This window comes from Nicotiana tabacum, chromosome 16 (genome assembly GCF_000715075.1).
Source record: "Nicotiana tabacum cultivar K326 chromosome 16, ASM71507v2, whole genome shotgun sequence".
In the NCBI taxonomy this organism is placed as follows: domain Eukaryota; kingdom Viridiplantae; phylum Streptophyta; class Magnoliopsida; order Solanales; family Solanaceae; genus Nicotiana; species Nicotiana tabacum.
In genome coordinates this window covers 105,760,392-105,778,993 of record NC_134095.1, presented here as the reverse complement: position 1 = coordinate 105,778,993, position 18,602 = coordinate 105,760,392, and the positions used below count along the sequence as shown (strand labels likewise).

At 34.9% G+C, this 18,602-nt stretch overlaps 1 protein-coding gene across 2 annotated transcripts; it reads left to right on the top strand.

Moving 5' to 3' along the window:
* Nucleotides 1-2,152: 2,152 nt before the first annotated feature.
* Nucleotides 2,153-7,070, top strand: LOC107780228 (spermidine synthase 1). 2 transcript variants are annotated; one of them, XM_016600766.2, is made up of 9 exons: nt 2,153-2,710; nt 4,491-4,567; nt 4,671-4,793; nt 5,376-5,480; nt 5,794-5,866; nt 5,981-6,052; nt 6,126-6,321; nt 6,528-6,657; nt 6,772-7,070. In XM_016600766.2, exons 1-9 carry the CDS (start codon nt 2,623-2,625, stop codon nt 6,835-6,837), a joined length of 930 nt encoding a protein of 309 aa, XP_016456252.1. In that variant the 5' UTR covers nt 2,153-2,622; the 3' UTR covers nt 6,838-7,070. The 2 variants fall into 2 exon arrangements, with proteins under 2 accessions (XP_016456252.1, XP_075089294.1); XM_075233193.1 differs by having other exon boundaries at nt 2,575-2,710; nt 4,459-4,567.
* The last annotated feature ends 11,532 nt before the right edge of the window (nt 7,071-18,602 follow it).

Below are 18,602 nucleotides of genomic sequence, written 5' to 3'. Positions count from 1 at the left end.
TCGATCTCCATCTTACTCGGGCCCGATCTTGGTCGACCTCAATCTTGATCGGTCTCGATTTTGGTCGGTCTCAATCTAAATCGATCTCTGGGTATCAAGCTTGACAATTTAACTCTGCGCCATAATTTGATATAAATCGAAACCAATCCTTGACTTATCATGCTCCAGCCTTGATCAGTCTCACAAAAAGGGCAAATCCGATTTTGACCGTATACATTACCGTTATCTTTGTTTTCACAATGAAAGAAGAAGAAGTTATCTGTACTTTGGCTATTAGTTAAATTTTTTTCAAAAAATAAATATAAGTTAAATGAGGACGACCAAATAGAGCGCTCCGTAAAATTTTTACACTGCCACAAATAAGATTAGGGCCGTGCATAATTTGGTAAATACCAAATTACCGTACCGAAACAAAAAATTTTGGTATTTGGTATTCGATATTTTGGTATTTGGTATGGTATTTGGTTTAAGTTTTAAAAAATATTGGTCTCAAGTATGGTATTTGGTATTTTAAAATGAAATATCGAAATACCGATACTGTACCGAAGTATATATTATATTACACAATACACATGTTATTAGTTATAATATAAATATAAAAATCTAAAATTTTATTTTCCTTTATTCTCTAAGTTCATCAATTAACTCTAAGCAAGTAACACGACATTTCTAATGATCGAATTTATTCTTTTATGTACAGTTTCCTCTCTCTAAGTTGGTATTTGCTAGTTTTGGTCAAAACTTTTGTCAACAAATGTTTTTAGTTTTGTAATTTTGAGTACGTTAATTTAGAATATTACCGTCTATGACTCTATGCACTAGTTAGTATTCGAACCGAATAAACTGAAGTTACCTAACCGAATAAACCGAAATCGAAAGGAGAAAAATCGAACCGTACCGAATTTAATTAGGTACGATAGTATTGCATTTTAAAAAATCGAATACCGAAAATACTTTACCGTACCGACCGACGAAAACCCCTAAATAAGATACTCGTGACAAATTGCGAGCTCGAACCCCCCCCCCCCTTCTTTAATTGACCTTTACCGTGTGGGGTTTGATGAGAGGGCGCAAAGCCCGATGCTAAACCCTAATTGAGAGCCCCATCATTTTCTAATAATCACACCCTCCATAATCGAATTCCCAACTCCCAAACTTCAGAAGAGTGACAAAATTACTTACTATTACTGTCAATTTTCATATCCCCGTCCAAGTTTACTTGTATACTTAAGAAAAATGTCTATTTTTACTTGTGCAATTTCAAATTAATGAATAGTTTACCATTTTATACTATTTTACCCTTCTTATCAAGTATTACTACTTATTTTTAATTTATTTTTCAATATATAATAAATATGAGTAATATAGTAAAATTATCATGTTATTTATTAGTATTTTTTAAGGGATGTACCAATTCAATAGTGGACAAGTAAACTTAGACGGAGAGAGTAATAAGTTGCGGCACTCTATTGTCAATAGAGGCGGAACAAGAATTTCAAGCTGATGAACTCAAGATTTTAATCGGTTTAAGTTACTGGGTTCTAAATTAATAAGTTATGCATATTAAATAAATTTTTTAAGTCAGATACAGAGTTCGAACCAAAGCTACTAGGTTCGGCCGAACCCGCTCTCGACACTCTAGCTCTGCCCCTGATTGTTAAACTTAATTAAAAAATTAAGACATGCATAAATTCACACTAAAATTTCTTCCGAAACCGTGCGAATAATGAGAGCTTAGTGTATGGGGTTGCTTTTTAAGTTGACATTTTTTAATGACATAATACGTTAAAGACCACAAAACCTTAAGGAATTATAATATGCGTAACTACCATTCTTAATGGAATTATAATATAATTTTCTTAAGTAGATCAAAGACAGATTTAGTTCCTTTTGTTACATCATATATATGCCTGAGTAGAAAGAATTTAATATGTTTGTATATGCATATAATGTAATCAATCAAACACACTACAAATTCTGACACTAAAAATGTTGGATGGATCTGCTACGAACTACATAGCCCGTGAACTGAGAGCAAAAAATTCCTCAAAGGGGTCAGTACAAAAGCAAGAGGACAATCAACCGCGTCTTTCCTAAGCGGATTCTTTTTTTCTCGCTCTTTATTGTGTACTGGTAGATGTTCCTATCTTACATAGTTACTCTTTGGAAAGTTAAATGAATCTTTTTTTATTGTGATTTTCCATATAACTTTTGAATATTTTAAATTTTTAATTAGTATGACTATAGTATCCTTTACGTAATTTTGAAATATAAATTTTATTTTTAAAAATGGAAGATTTTGTATCTAAATTTACACTGAATATTTAATAATTTGACCCTGATACTTCATCTTGACACATTTTTCTTTTCTTTTTATGCTGTCCAAAAAGAAACACAGCCATATAAAATAGAAGTAGGAGTATAAAATTCAAAAAGAGGGGAAAAGTGGAGTCTAAGATTTGTGCGGTCACGCTTGATTATTCTCAATCGGGCTAGTGGATTCGAGGGTTACGTAACAAAATTTCACATTCATTCAGCTATAAATAGAAAGGGCGAGCCAAATGGCTGAAGAGGAAGTGAATTGTTGCCTGTGAAGAGGAAGAAGAGAAGGAGGGTGTGTCAATGGAGGAAGCGAATAACAATAATGAATCACCCTACATTTCTTCTGTGTTGCCTGGATGGTTCTCTGAGATTAGCCCTCTTTGGCCTGGTTCGTCTCTTTACTTTTTCCTCTATGCATCTACGTTATTTTATTTATGTTATGCATTTCGTATTAGACCCAAAGACAAGTTGATTTATGATAAATTCTTACAAAATTGAGGATTCATATGACCCATCCCAACTAGTTTAAGATTGAGGTGTACTGTAGTTGTTGTTTATAAATCTAAGTGCACGCATTTTACTTTCTTCTGTGTATTTTAGAAATGTGACACCTCTGTTTTTGTCATTTTTGGTAGTTTTTTTAGTATTTAGTAGATACGTATAAAGGCAACGGATGTACTTTGTATGTATATTTGCATATCTTTTATTCTTTCAAAAATCTTTTTGATAAACATATGGAGTACCTACTGCTTATGTTGGATCTGTTTTGGTTCTGTATCCACTTACACATATTTAACTAACTGATTTTGGAACGTAAGCCTCTGTTCTTTGCCGACGCGGAGCCGGGAATTGAATGAGTCCTGATAGCCACTGAACCCATAACTCATTTTAGTTACTGGGTATATTTACACATATTTAATAAATTTTCTAATACTAATACTAGATCTAAGCAAAAGCTATTGGGTTCGTCCAAATGCGTACCTAATATTGTAGCTCCGCCGCTGCTTCTTTGGTGATTATTTGCAGTTGCCTTTTGTCATCATTTTGTGTTTTGTCAGCTTTGATTAATTAGTAGTTTTCCTTTGCTCCTTTTTGTTTCTGGTACTTCAAATTCATCAACATTTTAGTGGCCTTTTGCATCGTTTGGAAAGATTTTAGCTTTCATGATTTTGTGCCTTGTCCTGGGAATTATCCGTACTTGATAGTACCTAGTTGGGAAAGAAGTGTTTCCTTTGTATGAAAAAAATATGTATTCATTCCGCTCTATTCTTAGCATTCAAATGACACATCATTATTTGATTGTTTTTACGTGACTGTCAATTTACCACAACAACTAGCTTGAACTTTGCTATTTTTGCGAATCTCACATAGGTGGAGTTGTTTTCACTCTGCCGATTACAAACATATTCTATATGAGGAATTCACACTTATCAGTTTTCATTCCTGTACTCTCTCTTTCTATATATATATATATAAGATTTTGAAATTTGTTTATTCTTTTTGATAAGGTACGATTTTATTGAAAAAGTATCGAGATGGTACAAGTTACATTAGTCCAACATCTGCCACTAACATGGCAACTAGAAATCTCCTATCTCTTCTAAAAAATCCAAGTATTGCTCCATAGTCTCAATAGTACTTCTATTACACTGAAAATACAAGTTCAAAACACAACTATTTATAATTCTGAAAACATGTTGTCTTCTCCCTTCAAAATAAACACTATTTCTTTCCAGCCATATTGTCCATAAAACACACAAAGGAATTGTCCTCCATACTGCTTGTTTCCTTTTTGCCATTTTCTGAGATGCCATTGTTGCAACAAGCTCTTAAAACTGTTAGGCATTACCCACTCAACGCCATACATGTTTAAAAAGAGCTCCCAACACTGTTTTGCCACCCTGCAATGAATAAAGAGATGACTGACTGTCTTTATTTCTTCTTCACACATATAACATCTGTTGCTTAGAGAAAATCCTCATTTTCTTAGAGATCATTTAGCATATTTTTGTTAACACTTCTTGAATTCTTAGCTTCGGGGCCATAATAAGTCACATCTGTACCTAGGTTGAGAAATGCTCGTTAGTCAGTTATGAAGGTGATGTCTTAACGTTCTTATAATTTCTATAATTATAGGACAGAGATTCTAAAATGAAAATTTATATCAGGGGAAGCACACTCATTGAAGGTTGAAAAGATATTATTTCAGGGGAAGTCAGATTACCAAAATGTCATGGTTTTTCAGGTATTTGCATGATGCATTAAGGTTTGAGTTTGCTCCTCTCATTCATTGATGAAAATATGCTCTCTAATTTGATGCTTATTCTGTAATTTTGTGTTTGCTGCAGTCATCAACTTATGGAAAGGTGCTTGTTTTGGATGGTGTGATACAACTCACAGAGCGAGATGAATGTGCTTACCAAGAAATGATCACTCATCTCCCACTCTGCTCAATTCCAAACCCCAAAAAGGTCCATTATCTAATACTAGTGAATTTAACATTTCAGTGTAAATTAGAAAATCTTAAGAGATTTAAGTATATTTGATCTTTATGAAGTGTCAATTATGGGTTTTTTGCACTTTGCTAGTTGCCATGACAATGGCACATCTGCTTCTTACTTTGTAGATAAAAAGTATAATGTGTGTGATCAAGGCTCACTTGTCATATCTTGCAAAGAACAGATATAAACCCAAACTTCTTTTCTCTTAAACTTACTGTATATGATAATTCTTGCATCCTATTTTCTGTGGCTTTGCCTAGTAATTTCATTTTATAGTAAGTCAATAAGCATGTTGGTACGTGCTATCTTCTTGGTTTTCCGACGGGTTATGTTAAAAGGGAAGGAGAACTTGTAAGCGGGAAAATTGTCATCCTTTACTTGCCTTCTTAATATAACATGTACTGTTTCAATGTGAGTTGTGATACCACTGTGAATCATGCATGCAGTAAATGCTGTATTCATCCTTATTTTTGCATAAAGCTATTTTATGGAATTAGAGGTTAGTTTCTTCCACTAGTGTGTCACACTTCAAGTTTGATTCTCTTACTTCAGGTGTTGGTTATTGGAGGAGGCGATGGTGGTGTCTTGCGTGAGGTGTCTCGGCATTCTTCTGTTGAACAGATAGACATATGTGAGATTGACAAGATGGTAATTGATGTAAGTCTGCTGGCTTCTTCATGCTTTTAACTGAAGTTGTACTTTGATTCCTTTTTTCTTCTTCTCTCTTATCTGCACTAAGGGTAAAGAAAAATTGTTGAATTTGGCAAGTTTAAAGATTGTACTTCTGTGTTTTCCAGTACCCTGTGGTATATTTGATTATTTGGTCTTGATACTGCAAAACTTACCCCTTTCTATGATAGTTAAATGTCTTTAATGTTTTGATCCCTGTAGTTCATTTCCCATAGTTTCCTCGAAGCATTGCTCAAAAAAAAAGGGCAAAGATCTCATGATTCCTTTTTCTCTTTTTCAGGTCGCTAAACAATTTTTCCCTAATGTAGCCATAGGATATGAGGATCCCCGGGTTAAACTCCATGTTGGTGATGGTATGATCTGAGTAGATGACAAAACTAATTCCTTTTTGTTGGTTTTTTTTTTTCTTTTTGCATTTATCAATTACCTGTTCATGGGCTTTCCTTTTTCCTCTCCCATTTCTACAGGAGTCGCATTTTTGAAAAATGTTCCAGAAGGAACTTATGATGCTGTTATAGTGGATTCCTCTGACCCCATAGGTAATCTATTTACTTTCCTATTGCCTCTGTTGTAGAAATTTCATCACTTAAGTTACTCTTCCTTTAACTCCAGGTCCAGCCCAAGAGTTGTTCGAAAAGCCTTTCTTTGAAACAGTAGCAAGGGCTCTTCGTCCTGGAGGGGTTGTCTGTACACAAGCGGAGAGCATATGGCTTCACATGGACATAATTGAACATATCGTGGCAAACTGCTGCCAGATCTTCAAAGGCTCAGTCAACTATGCCTGGACCACAGTTCCTACTTATCCAAGGTACACTTGCAAGATATTTGCTGATATGTATGTATTATTTTCTTTTTTTTTCCACAGTGGGGCTCGAAATTAATGTTATTCTGGTGTTATAATTCATGACTTTTCATTTCTGGTGGTGGTTACTGAGAATACCTACTGTTGACATATTGGATACTCTGCTGCAGTACTGATCCCCATTTGGGTCGTTTGCCTGTCTTTTATTTCAGTGGTGTTATTGGTTTCATGCTCTGTTCTACTGAGGGACCTGCTGTTGATTTTAAGAATCCTACTAACCCCATTGACGCCGATGATAGCCACACCAAAACTAGAGGACCCTTGAAGTTCTACAACTCTGAGGTATGATGTCATTCTGTTCTCTGGCTCTCTCTTTTCCAATGCCAATGTCTGGCAAAAGGACCCACTTCTCTAGTACTTACTGTGCCTTTGATCCCCCCCCCCCCCTCAAACCAGATTCACTCTGCATCGTTCTGTTTGCCATCTTTTGCGAAGAGGGTGATTGAATCCAAAGGAAAATGAGTCCTCGGCGGAGCGGAGGATTAGCTGTTTTAGAACACCTCATTCTTGCCCTATGCAAGACAGGATTATCTAGCATTGGAATTTTTATGTTTAATTTGATGCTGTGACTGGCCAGTTGGAAGAGCTGTATGACCCACAGTGGCTTATAAATGTCTTGTTCCTGTTGTTCTAGTTGTAATAATCATCCTTTAACCCAATCCTGAGTTCAATGATTGACATTTTTCGCCGGAGTATATTGCATCTCTTTATCTCCATTCGTGATGCCACTATTATATGAACATGTATTTGTTTAGCCAAGCTCTCAAGATTTGCTTATATTGAGAAATAAAAATATTATGTCAAAATGGATGTTCGGATAAGTATTTGGGAGATTAACAGTTGTTTGTAGCCAATATTATCTTCAAGAAATGTTTTTGGATCAATATCGCCCTTCCTAGTGGATGATTGGATATTTGGATTACATTTATCAAGGACCAATCCTGTTGAAATTAAAATTTCCAATAATCAACATATGTTGCTTATTTCATTCAAGAAGAGTAATATGTTTTGAAATTTCTAACTATTGCACATGAAACTTCCAAGAACCAAATCGTTTCACTGTGAGATTCCAAAAGTTGCTAATCTATTTCCTTCCCGGAGAATATTCGGTGAGTCGTTATTCTCTGGATATTTAGCTTTATTTATTTATTTATTTATTTCTTTTTTTTTTGAAATTGAATAACAAATGGGCGCTTCTTTGTTCCCTGAATTAGAACAAGACCTATTTCTAGTCAAGCATTACAAAGATAACAATTAATGTAACCTCAACATGTGGAATAAGAATCATACATTAAGATATTAATACCCAAGAGAGTTTCCTTAAAATAGGACAGAATGTTCAATTTATATCATATAATCCACGAATGGCATCCCTGGCGTTCATTGAACTCAAAGCCAAAGGAATGCATAACCTGGGGATTTCTTGCAACCCAACACACTGCTTGGACAGCTCTTATTATCAGAACTCAGATATGTCAAAAGTGTTATTTAGAGGAAAATGCTTTACAAGTTTTATACACATGTACTAGTTAAATAACCCACGCTTCGCGCGGTCATGCTTTTGTTCTTCTAAATTTAGTTCATATTGAAGGAAAAAATTCTTATAGTACCAAAAGTACAAAAGCATACAAATAATCTAAAGGCATGCATACGGAAGTACATAAAGACAAATGTAAAAGGAAAGATTAAATAGAAAAATAAATCCAAATAAATAAAGTATAGTCTCACTTTTTGTACTCCTACAAAGAAAGAGTTCAAGATGAAGCATCCTCTTAAATCTCAATGGGGAGGAGAAGCATAGGCGGATCCAGGATTTGAGGCTTATGGGTTTCTACCGTAATTTCAAATTAATATGCAATAATAACTGGGTTCACAGTCAGATATTTACCAATATTTAGTAAATTTCTTAATATAAATAGATGGTCTACGCAAGAGTTACTGGGTTCCCGAAAACTCGTAGTCTGTGCACTAGGTCTGCCTTTGAGGAGAAGTTAATGCTTATTTTATAGAATTTTTTTTTTATGTAATGTAGGGCAGGGCATATATCGAGTATAACCGATAGCTCGAACTGATAAAATGCTATTGGGTTATCGATATCAGGTTATTAGGTAAATAGTTCAGTAACGGTTTAACGTTATTTGACTACTGGATTATCGGTTCGGGTCTCGGTTTACCCAATTTTATTAATAGTTTAACTGATAGCCCAATAAGCTTTATGAAAATTATAATTTTACCCACTAAGTATATAAAGTCACCTTATGACTTCATTCTCTCATTTTCTCATTTCTCTCCGCAGTTATTCTTCATCTTTAGACCTTAATCCCTAGAGTAACTTTTAAACTTTTCTGAATTTTTCATCTTAATTCTTCAGTTAAAATTTTTAGTTTTAAATTTTAAAGAATTAATTATTCAGATTTTTAGTTTTCCAATTTGTTTCTTTGGTTGGACGGATTCTTTAGCATTTACAATCTTAGAATTTTATTATTTTCCTGTGAATTATGCCCGCTCGTAGTGAGATACTTAGTAATATTAGATTGTTGAATGTCTTATTTCTTACTCCTACTATCTTATAACTTTGAAAATTGAGATAATTCATTGGGACTTTCAAATGCAAAGAAAGTTTTCTTTTCTAAAGTTCAAACTTAATCTCTGTTTTCTTAAAAACAAAAATTTAGTTCCTCTCTCTTAACAGTATGATCATGATTTCTATAATAAAAACATGAATTTATTGGATATTTTTATTCTTATCGGGTAAATCGACAACCGAACCGATAAGCATCGATAACTGACGAATCGATACCCGATAACCGATATTTTATTGGTTCGATAATCGGTTTAGCATATTTATAAATCGATAACCGATATATTTAACTGATATATTCACAATCGAACCGAACCGACCGATGCGCACCCCTAATGTAATGTAAGTCTTCTTCCCTGTAGTTCCTCTTGGAAGGTCAATTGGTTTTGGGCATAATAATTTTTTTCAGTTCTATGTCAAAATCTTCAAACAATCCTTATTTATGCACATATGAAATTTGAAAAATGTCACGACCTAAACCGGAGGACTGTGACGGGCACTCAGACCTTACTTGCCGAGTGCCAACATAACATATTCTTAACCATATTGTCATGCGTAGATGGGCCAGAAGGGTTGTCATGAGATAACTCGAACATAACATAAAGAATACTTGATAAAGGACAAACCCAAAATAATATACATGAAATACACAGGCCTACAAGGCCGAACAAAATATCTATACACATGATATCTGTCTACAAGCATCTAAAGAATATATAAACATCATAAGATTGGGACAGGCCCCGTCATACCCATAAGCATATGTACATAAGTATATTGACTTGAAAGGCAACTCCGAGGCAAGTAGAGTGCAAAAACACTTCCCGTTGAACTGGTAGCCTACTAGGAAGACCGTCAACCTATCTATCAAGACCTACAACATCTACAAATAAAAGAGACGTTAGTATGAATAAAGTACTGAATATGTAGGGCAGGAAGCATAAATAAGAACTGTAATATAAAGAGAGATAGAGAAGATACAACCTGTAACATCTGAGTGCCTCTGAGAGCGACTGACATGAAATGTATAATATATATATATATATATATATATACATACATACGTATACTTTTAAAACATATGCCTCTGTGGGCATCATCATCATCATATCATACCCAGACATAATAGGCCCGGTAAAATATACCCGACCATCATAAGGCTTGCTAGAATCATACCCGTCCATGTGGATCTCGGTAAAATTCAATTGATCAGTGATTGCACTATAAGTGCCATACTTGGCCGACTATAGTGTGGCACAGTATAGTAAACACTCTGACCCTTTCGGGGTGGCGTAAGGTCGGTAACCTACGTATACGTTATTAGAGCTAACTCGTCACCATGAATCTTATAGGAATCAAGAAATATCAACAACATTTGATACATAAGAATAAGAGAAGCAACATCAATATCTATCTTTCCATAAGAAGGAAACAATGAAGTACTGCTAGCTTCTAAGAGTGTAGTATCTTTGGAAGCTCGTACGTTTACATTACGTACAATCAGAGTCGTGCAAAAGAAAGAAAGGGATAGCCTCACATACCTTGTATATACTTCCCAACCTCAAGCTATGCAAATATCATGGCTCCTTAGTATACAATAAGAGAAATAATACTATAGTTATCGTTTAAACGTCATAACTATTATATATCGAGCACAACCTAATTTACGATAAAACGGACAACACTTCCCCTATTTATATGACTTTTCACAAGTTACAAAAATCACCAAACAACCTAAATAATTTCAACAATACTCATATTAATCCTCCCAAAAAGTCCAACAATCAACAAAAATCCACCTACGATTTTCAGAAATTTAGGCAGCAATCAAAATGACAAGAACAATATCAAAACAACACATCCAAGCTACTACATCAAGAATAAGCCGAAACCTAGTATAAAAACCTTTCAAAACAGTCCCATATGCATAACACCTCAAACATACTTTCAACTTCAAGTTAACATATTTTCCTTCAACATCTAGGCTTGCGATGGCCTAAAATTGACTCAACCGAAGGAGAGGGGTGAAGAACATACCTTTTCATAACTCATTTGACTTTAAAACTTAACACACGAATATCATAAGACTAAAATAACTCATAAAATCACCATCTTATCATGTTAGTCACCCAGTCTCACCGCCAAAAGTACGGGTAATAACATTTTCAAATTACCGACTTTTGACGAAACTTATTTGCTTTTATTCGTTTAACTTTTAAACCATCAAACATGTTCTATGCATAATTTTATACACTTATAAACTTGAGAATACTCTTGATCTACGAGTTAGTCGACTACAACATGACACAATTTGACATGAGAGAATGTGGGATGTATCATCCCCCCTTAAGGATATTCGTCCCCTAATGCAAGAAAATCCACGGGGGTTAAGTCACAAATTTCACTACAAAATGTAACCATTCATACTACCGTGTGTTTCTTACAGGGCTATACGAGCTTGTATTCATGTGTCCAGGAATCTTTATGGGCAACTGTTACCTTATAGGGTTGATTCTACTTCTTTCATCCTTTATTTCATCTAGTAATTTCCTCAGTGTTTGAGTATTTTATAAATTTTAACAAGGTTTAACTTGTGGACTTCTTATCCTCGTAGTCGACTCTTTCTCCTTTGGTTGAGCTTCTTACGTGGCTTGCCCGTAAAGGGTTACACATATTTTGAACTTTGGTATTTCAGTGATATTCATATGTTTAACACAGTCTCATATTTTCTTTTGGTTTAGCTAATGTTCGTGTACTCATCGATTCATGATCGAGGGTTATGCTTCTTAATTCTTACCGTTGAATATTTGGCAAAATTTCTATCAATACTAAGCTAGCTGCCTGCATTTTGGCATTACATCTATAGCTTAAATTCTAAAGGCCCCTTAAACTATGTCAGTTATGTCCACGCCGAGCTCTTAATAGTTGTTGTCGGGATATTGTGTCACGACCCAAACCGATGGGCCACAACGGGTATCCGGTGCCTTACCTAACCGAGTGTTGATACCCAATTTTTACCTCATATACTTTAAACATGCATACATACTTTCAAAATATTGTATATGCATTTACAAACATGCACAAGTAGTTTTACAATTTTTCTATAATTTTTAAAAGCCTTAAATCAATTCATTTCTGCATTTTTAATTATATAAATATTCAATAATTATCCTTCATATTAATTTATGATGATTTAATCATCTAAATTCATCATTTATGCTCATATAAGTGTTCAAATATTTTAATTGCATTTTTACAATTGCATTTGCATTTTTTTAGACTACAATTGCATATTTTGAAATAATAGCCCATACATATGCATAATTACATTATCGATAAAGAAGATAACTTTTTATATTTTTATAATGCTAAGTAATTATTTTAAATCATTTTCATGAATAAAAATAATTTTTGTCATTTAATTAGCTATTTTTATAAATTATTTTATTAATAAATTGGATATTTAACAAATAGCCCATTTAATTATGTTTAAATTCGGACCCCCAAGCCCAATTCAAATTAAACCAGGCCCAACATCTACCCAACCCAAAACCCTTTATCTACCCGACCCATTTCTTGATAAATCCTGGTCGTTGATCATTTTGATCAACGGTCCAGATCTCCCCTTACCTAAATTAAACTAACCTATACCCCCAAACCCTAATCATTTTACCACCCTCCCCCGTAGTCATCTGTTCCTTTCCTCTCTCAAATTCTCTCAAAACCTAACCCTAACTCACCCTCATCGCCACTCATCTGCTACCGTTCATGGTGATTTCTCACCACCATCAGGCCTCTAATGGCCTCTACTATGCTGGTATCGCCATCTCTAAGGTCCTCGAGGGACCAGGGTCAGTCCGCTTACACCTATGGCCCTTTCTTACCTGTTTCAAGCTGTTTCGGTTATATTTCGAGTAAGATCATCCTATTTCGCCTTAAACCTATGGATTTCTAAGCCTACTTCTTCATCTCTATTTTGTCTTTCTCGAAACCCTAATTTCGTACTTTGAACTTCCCAGATCTGTAAAAGATCTGAGATGGATCGAACCTATTTCACATGAGTTTTACAAGAACCTTCTGATTTTCGAATGGTTTTCTATTTTTCTAAACTAGGGTTTCCCGAAAATTTCTTTCTCCAAATCGTTTTGCTAATTTTGAGTATTTAATCTTCTATTCTTATGTGATTTTAATAGATTTCGTAAAGTTTGCTTTAACCACAGCTAGTTTGTGCTAAAAACCTCAGTTTTTCGACATTTTGTTTGGATTCTGAGTTTGTCCGGGTTACTTGTACATCGACTTCGTTCTATGCTTTGGTTCCTGTGATTTTTCTTTAGCTTAATTTGATGTCTTGTAATTTTTTATCCTAATGTGCCTCTATTAGGGTTTTTGGTTCGACTCCTCTACTGATTCTATGTGTCTATATTCATTCTGTCTATTCATGGTAATTACATATTTTCTCCTTAAATTAGTGTTGTTTTGAATTCTTGATTTACCAATTTGTTTCGTTAAAACCTATATGTTGAGTCTTGACTGTTCCTTTATTTGCAGCCTTATTTAGTTTCTTGCCTTATTTGAATTGTCTGCGATACTTGCTGATTCTTACTAATTATTTCCTTAATTAAACCCCCTGTTATTTACCCCAATTACCCATTATATGCTTAAGTTTCACTCGATTCTTCTTTCCTTAAATATATTCTGCGTTTACCGATGGATAATTACCCTTAATTAAGGGAAAATTATGCTAATTTGTATATAATTAATTCTGTGGCTTCCTTAATTTGCTAAATGATTGATTCCCTTTACCTTATTCACCTTGCTCTTAACTGCTATATATACTCTCCTTTACTCTTCACTTCTAGACACAAACATTTTAGTTCATCAACACTCTCACACTCTCAAAAGCTCTCTATTCTCTTCTGTTACATGCAATTCTCATTAACCTAGTCGGCTGTAAGCCAAGGCCGATTATTTGCACCATCTCTTCTCTATACTCTGTATTCTCTTCTTAACTGGTATGTTCTGATTCAAATTCTAAAACTATATGTTTCTTTGTTGTTCCAGTAGTGACTTCCAATCCTGTTTATTATTTTACTATCATGTTGTTCGATATGTGACCAACATGCCTAGATCACACTGCCTAACTATTGTCTCACTTAGCATATTGAAGTCTGTTATGTTAGAGGCTATGACTAGTTTATTTACCCACAAGGATCTGTTTACTATTTAGCATGCCCAATCCTGCTTTGAAGATAATTGCATTAATCCTATTTGTTCACTAGCATGTCCAAGCTACATTGTTTGTTTACTGTCTCACCCAGCATGTCCAAATTATGCTTGTTCTATATGTGATTAGTATTTCTAAACTTGGAATGCTTCATGAAGTGCCTGCCTAGTTTGTTCATCTGAGTCTTACCTACTCTACTTTACTAATAAGATCCTATTAAGGCATCTAGCCCTTCAAAGTACTCTAGTTGTATGTATTGGTCATGTCCAAGACCTATGTGTTCTCAACATGTCTTTGCTGTAATCTTTGTAACTAACTTTTCAATTCTACAACTTCTTGAGAAATTTGTGTATCTATTTGCTTATACACTAGGGTGTATTCTATGTGTGTCCCCAACCCCTCTCTCTCTATGTGTGGAATTTGTTTGCCCCAAAATGTTTCTGAAACTGTATGTTCTGTGATTTGCATTCTAATTTCAAAAAAATGTTTTTCATACTTTTCTTAAACTGTTTACCACCTTAACTAGTACTGGTTTCAGAAAATCTTTTTCCCTCTTTCTACTGTTTACCAAAACTCTTTCAAATCATGACAAACGCTCTCACTTATTCTTAGGTTATTAAGTTCTGCACCTCTGGTATGTGTACTGCTTAGAGGTCCCTGAGATTTCTCTGAACTCTAGCATATCAGGGCTGGCTCTTCCACACTACACATAAATCAGTCCTTATTTGAGAAAGGTCTAGGTGTGAGCACTGCCCGGGATCCTTGAGGTCCTTAGGGAACTCTGACACACCTAGACATGAGATTAGCTATGGAACTTTGGGCATTTGAGACTACTGAAGGCTTGGAAATTACTTTGGGCCTATTTCAGGCTCCCTATAGCTTAATGTATATTTATATTTATGTAATTTATTCTATCCTTGGTCTGTAATAATTATTGTAAACAAATATTGGGGTGACTAGTGAAAAGGGAGGGTAGTTGTTTAATGTGGGTAAAGTTGGGTAGATAACATGCCTATATGGTTCATTTCGATTCAAATGTGTTTTGTTAGATGACATGCCTATAGGGTTCATTTGGTTCAAATGTGTTTGTTAGATAATATGCCTATAGAATTTGCTTTGGTTCAACTAAATTCTGCTTGCTTTACTTTACATAATTAGAAATCATTCCTATAAGGTCTAAAATCAGCTTAATTATAGAAATCATGCCTATAGGATCTAAAATCAGTTTTAGTTAGATCTAAAATTAGTTTAATTAGAACTCACACTTGTATGTTCTGAATCAGTTTAATTGACTAACCTACCCGTTTCTTTAACAGTTTTAAACGATGTGTTAATTGATATCACTAGAAAGTATGCCTATAGGATCCGAATTGCCCGCTTTGGAATTGTTTACTGGTTTACCGCATTCCTGCTAAATGATTAGATACCATGCTCATAGAACATCACTATTACACGCCTAGGCAAGCCTATAAGGCGATTAAAATCCTGCAAAGCTAAGCTTTGTTATTTGTGACTGCTCATATTCAAAAGGTCTAAAATCAGTAGGCAAACTGAATAAGTCTCTGACACTTTGGTCCTAACTCAATACTACATATTCTCTACTCACCTAGATATCCTATTCTAGGGTTTCTCTTAAATACCTGAAACTGTGTTTAAGACGTGCACTTGCTTGCTCTGTTTGTAGAGGTAAAACTTGAGCCTTTAATTGTTCCATCTTTGGTCCAATCCTAATTGTTTTGGTTGTCTCATCGATTTTTCTCCTTTAAGTAACTTAGGATAGTCTAGAACTACCCAAACTAGAGGTCCTAAATACCTCAGGGCCACAAGGAAGGGACGGGTAGTGCACACATAAGATATCTTTTAAGGTTGCTAGAACGCTTTAGGCTATGACCAATGGGAGGGAATTGGGTAGTAAGGATATGATGACTGCGCGCTAATGTCATGTGTAGCCCCTCATTGAGGAGTAATTATCGGGCATTGCATGGGTATGATCCTATAGGCTAACCTAGGATTCCTCTTTCCCAATTCCTATGTGTTTAAATTTTATGAACTTCCTTTTCTTTACATATATATATATATGCAAGATTGTTCAAACTTCTCCCTTGCTTCCATTACCTGAATCATACATGTGTTTAGAATGTGAAAACATGACTTTATTTGCAAATATGTGTGGAAATTGTAAAATGATTAATTCACATAATTTTAGTTCGACCCGGACCCACCGTTGTGGACCGCGAGGGGCGCCTAATACCTTTTCCTCAAGGTTATTTCGAGCCCTTACCCTAATCTTTGGTGATGTAAACTAGTTACATGAGTTAATTGCTCTAGGTGCCCTAACGCACCATAATCCGTTAGGTGGCGACTCTCCAAATACCAAATTCCCGAAAGGAAACGAGTTGTTCCCCCATGAATGTCAAAACCCAAACTTCCCTGTCAAAAGGGAAAAAAGGGGGCACGACACCGAGTACTAACATAACATATCTTTCATAACATATCATCATGGGTAAATGGGAAAGAAGGGTCATCACGTGATAACCAAAGTAAAACATAAGGGAATACTAGACATAGGACAACCCAATATGAATATAAACTTATACATGTGACATATGGGACTATAAGGCCGACATGAACATTCGTACACTCAAAATATTGGCTGAAATGGTAATACAAGTATCCATACGTATGACATCTATCTACAAGACTCTAAGAGTACATAAATATCATAAAGGTCGGGACAAGGCCCCGATATACCAATCAATACATGTCCAAATTATACTGACCAAATAGGCAACTCCGGAGCAAGTGGAGTGCACCAACACCTTCTATTCAGCTTATAGCCTACTAAAAGGACTGTAAACCTATCTATCAGGACCTACGAACATGAAAGACAGCATCCCCAAGCAAAAAGGATGTCAGTACAGATAAAGTATCGAGTTTGTAAGGAATAAAAAGTAGTATATAAAAGACGTGAAAGAAATATGTAGTAAAGTACTTAACCTATAAGTCTAAATAGCTATGCGAATCATAAACCATTTATAAGGTCATGCATGTACATGTAAATATCATATCATGCATAGGTATAAGCGTACATAACATCATCAAGCCTCTGAGGGCATCCCATTATATCATCTCGGCCTTTGTGGGCAAAATGATCAACGTATACCAACTGATTAGGTGGTGGTGCATATATAACACCATAACCTTTTCCCATACCCCATATACATATACTATATGCATATATAACGCCATCTGGTCATGGGTAAATATACATGTATAAATGAACGCAATGCATAATGAAGTAAGTTAATAAGATCTCTTGGAATGTCATGAGACCCATGAACAAACGATATGATAGTAGGACACATGGAGAATCAATAACATAGGCAACCCTAGTACTTCTAAGAGTATAATCGTTTGTGAATGTAGTGTGCTTGCTCTTTTTGTTGTGTCATATGGATCATGCCAAAAGGAAAGAAGGGATAGACTTAATGTTATGCCCCGCAGTATTACGTCAATGTTATGCTCTATAGTAATATATTATGATAATGTTACCCTCTGCAGTAATATATTACGATGATGTTACGTCCTGCAGTATTATATTACGATGATGTTATGCTTCACAGTATTAAGTTACGACAGTATTGCACCCAGCAGTATTACATTACGATGATATTACACTTTGTAGTATTAAGTTACGACAGTGTTGCACCCAGCAGTATTACATTACGATGATGTTGCGCTTCGCAGTATTAAGTTACGACGATGTTGCACCCTGAAGTATTGCACGTTGAATTTTTCGTAAGGTAATTGACATCAGTCCAAGTAAAAGATTATTTGGAGATTATAAGGATTATTCTATTTCACAAGTGATTAGTAAAGGTGAAAGGGGGAGCAAATCAAAGAAAATGAATTTTCGTCCAAGTTTGGCATGTTGGGATAAAATATGACTCGATCTAAAATACTCAGTATTTATGGACTAGTACCATACAAGGTACCACATGACCATAATAGTAAGGTGTATAAGGTATGTGAAAGTGAGTAATATTTCAAGTAAGTGGGAATAATTCTCAATTTTGCGGGTAATTGATTAATTATCGGGTAGCAGGACATTACCCAGTTAACTAATAAGTGGATAAATATTTAAGTAAAATTTATTGGATAATTATGAGGAGACAACTATACATGTGGGGATATATAAAGGAAATAAACTGCCAACTAATCAAGCCTAAAGGAGGAGGTGGCACACAATAAATCAAACATGGATTTGTTGGACCAACTATTGTAAATAAATGCATTTTCCAATAATGGAAGATTGTATGCATGAATTTATGCATCTGAAGGACTCCACCAACGTGTAGGATTCAGCCAAATCAAATTTAGAAGGTTACGATCAAAAACCAAATCCATAACAATATTAAAGTG

Coding starts and splice junctions, on each gene's coding strand:
- LOC107780228 (XM_016600766.2), top strand. CDS start 2,623: ATGGAGGAAGCGAATAACAATAATGAATCACCCTACATTTCTTCTGTG. Junction 5,481..5,793: donor TTGACAAGATGGTAATTGAT/GTAAGTCTGCTG, acceptor TCTCTTTTTCAG/GTCGCTAAACAATTTTTCCC. Junction 6,322..6,527: donor ACAGTTCCTACTTATCCAAG/GTACACTTGCAA, acceptor CTTTTATTTCAG/TGGTGTTATTGGTTTCATGC.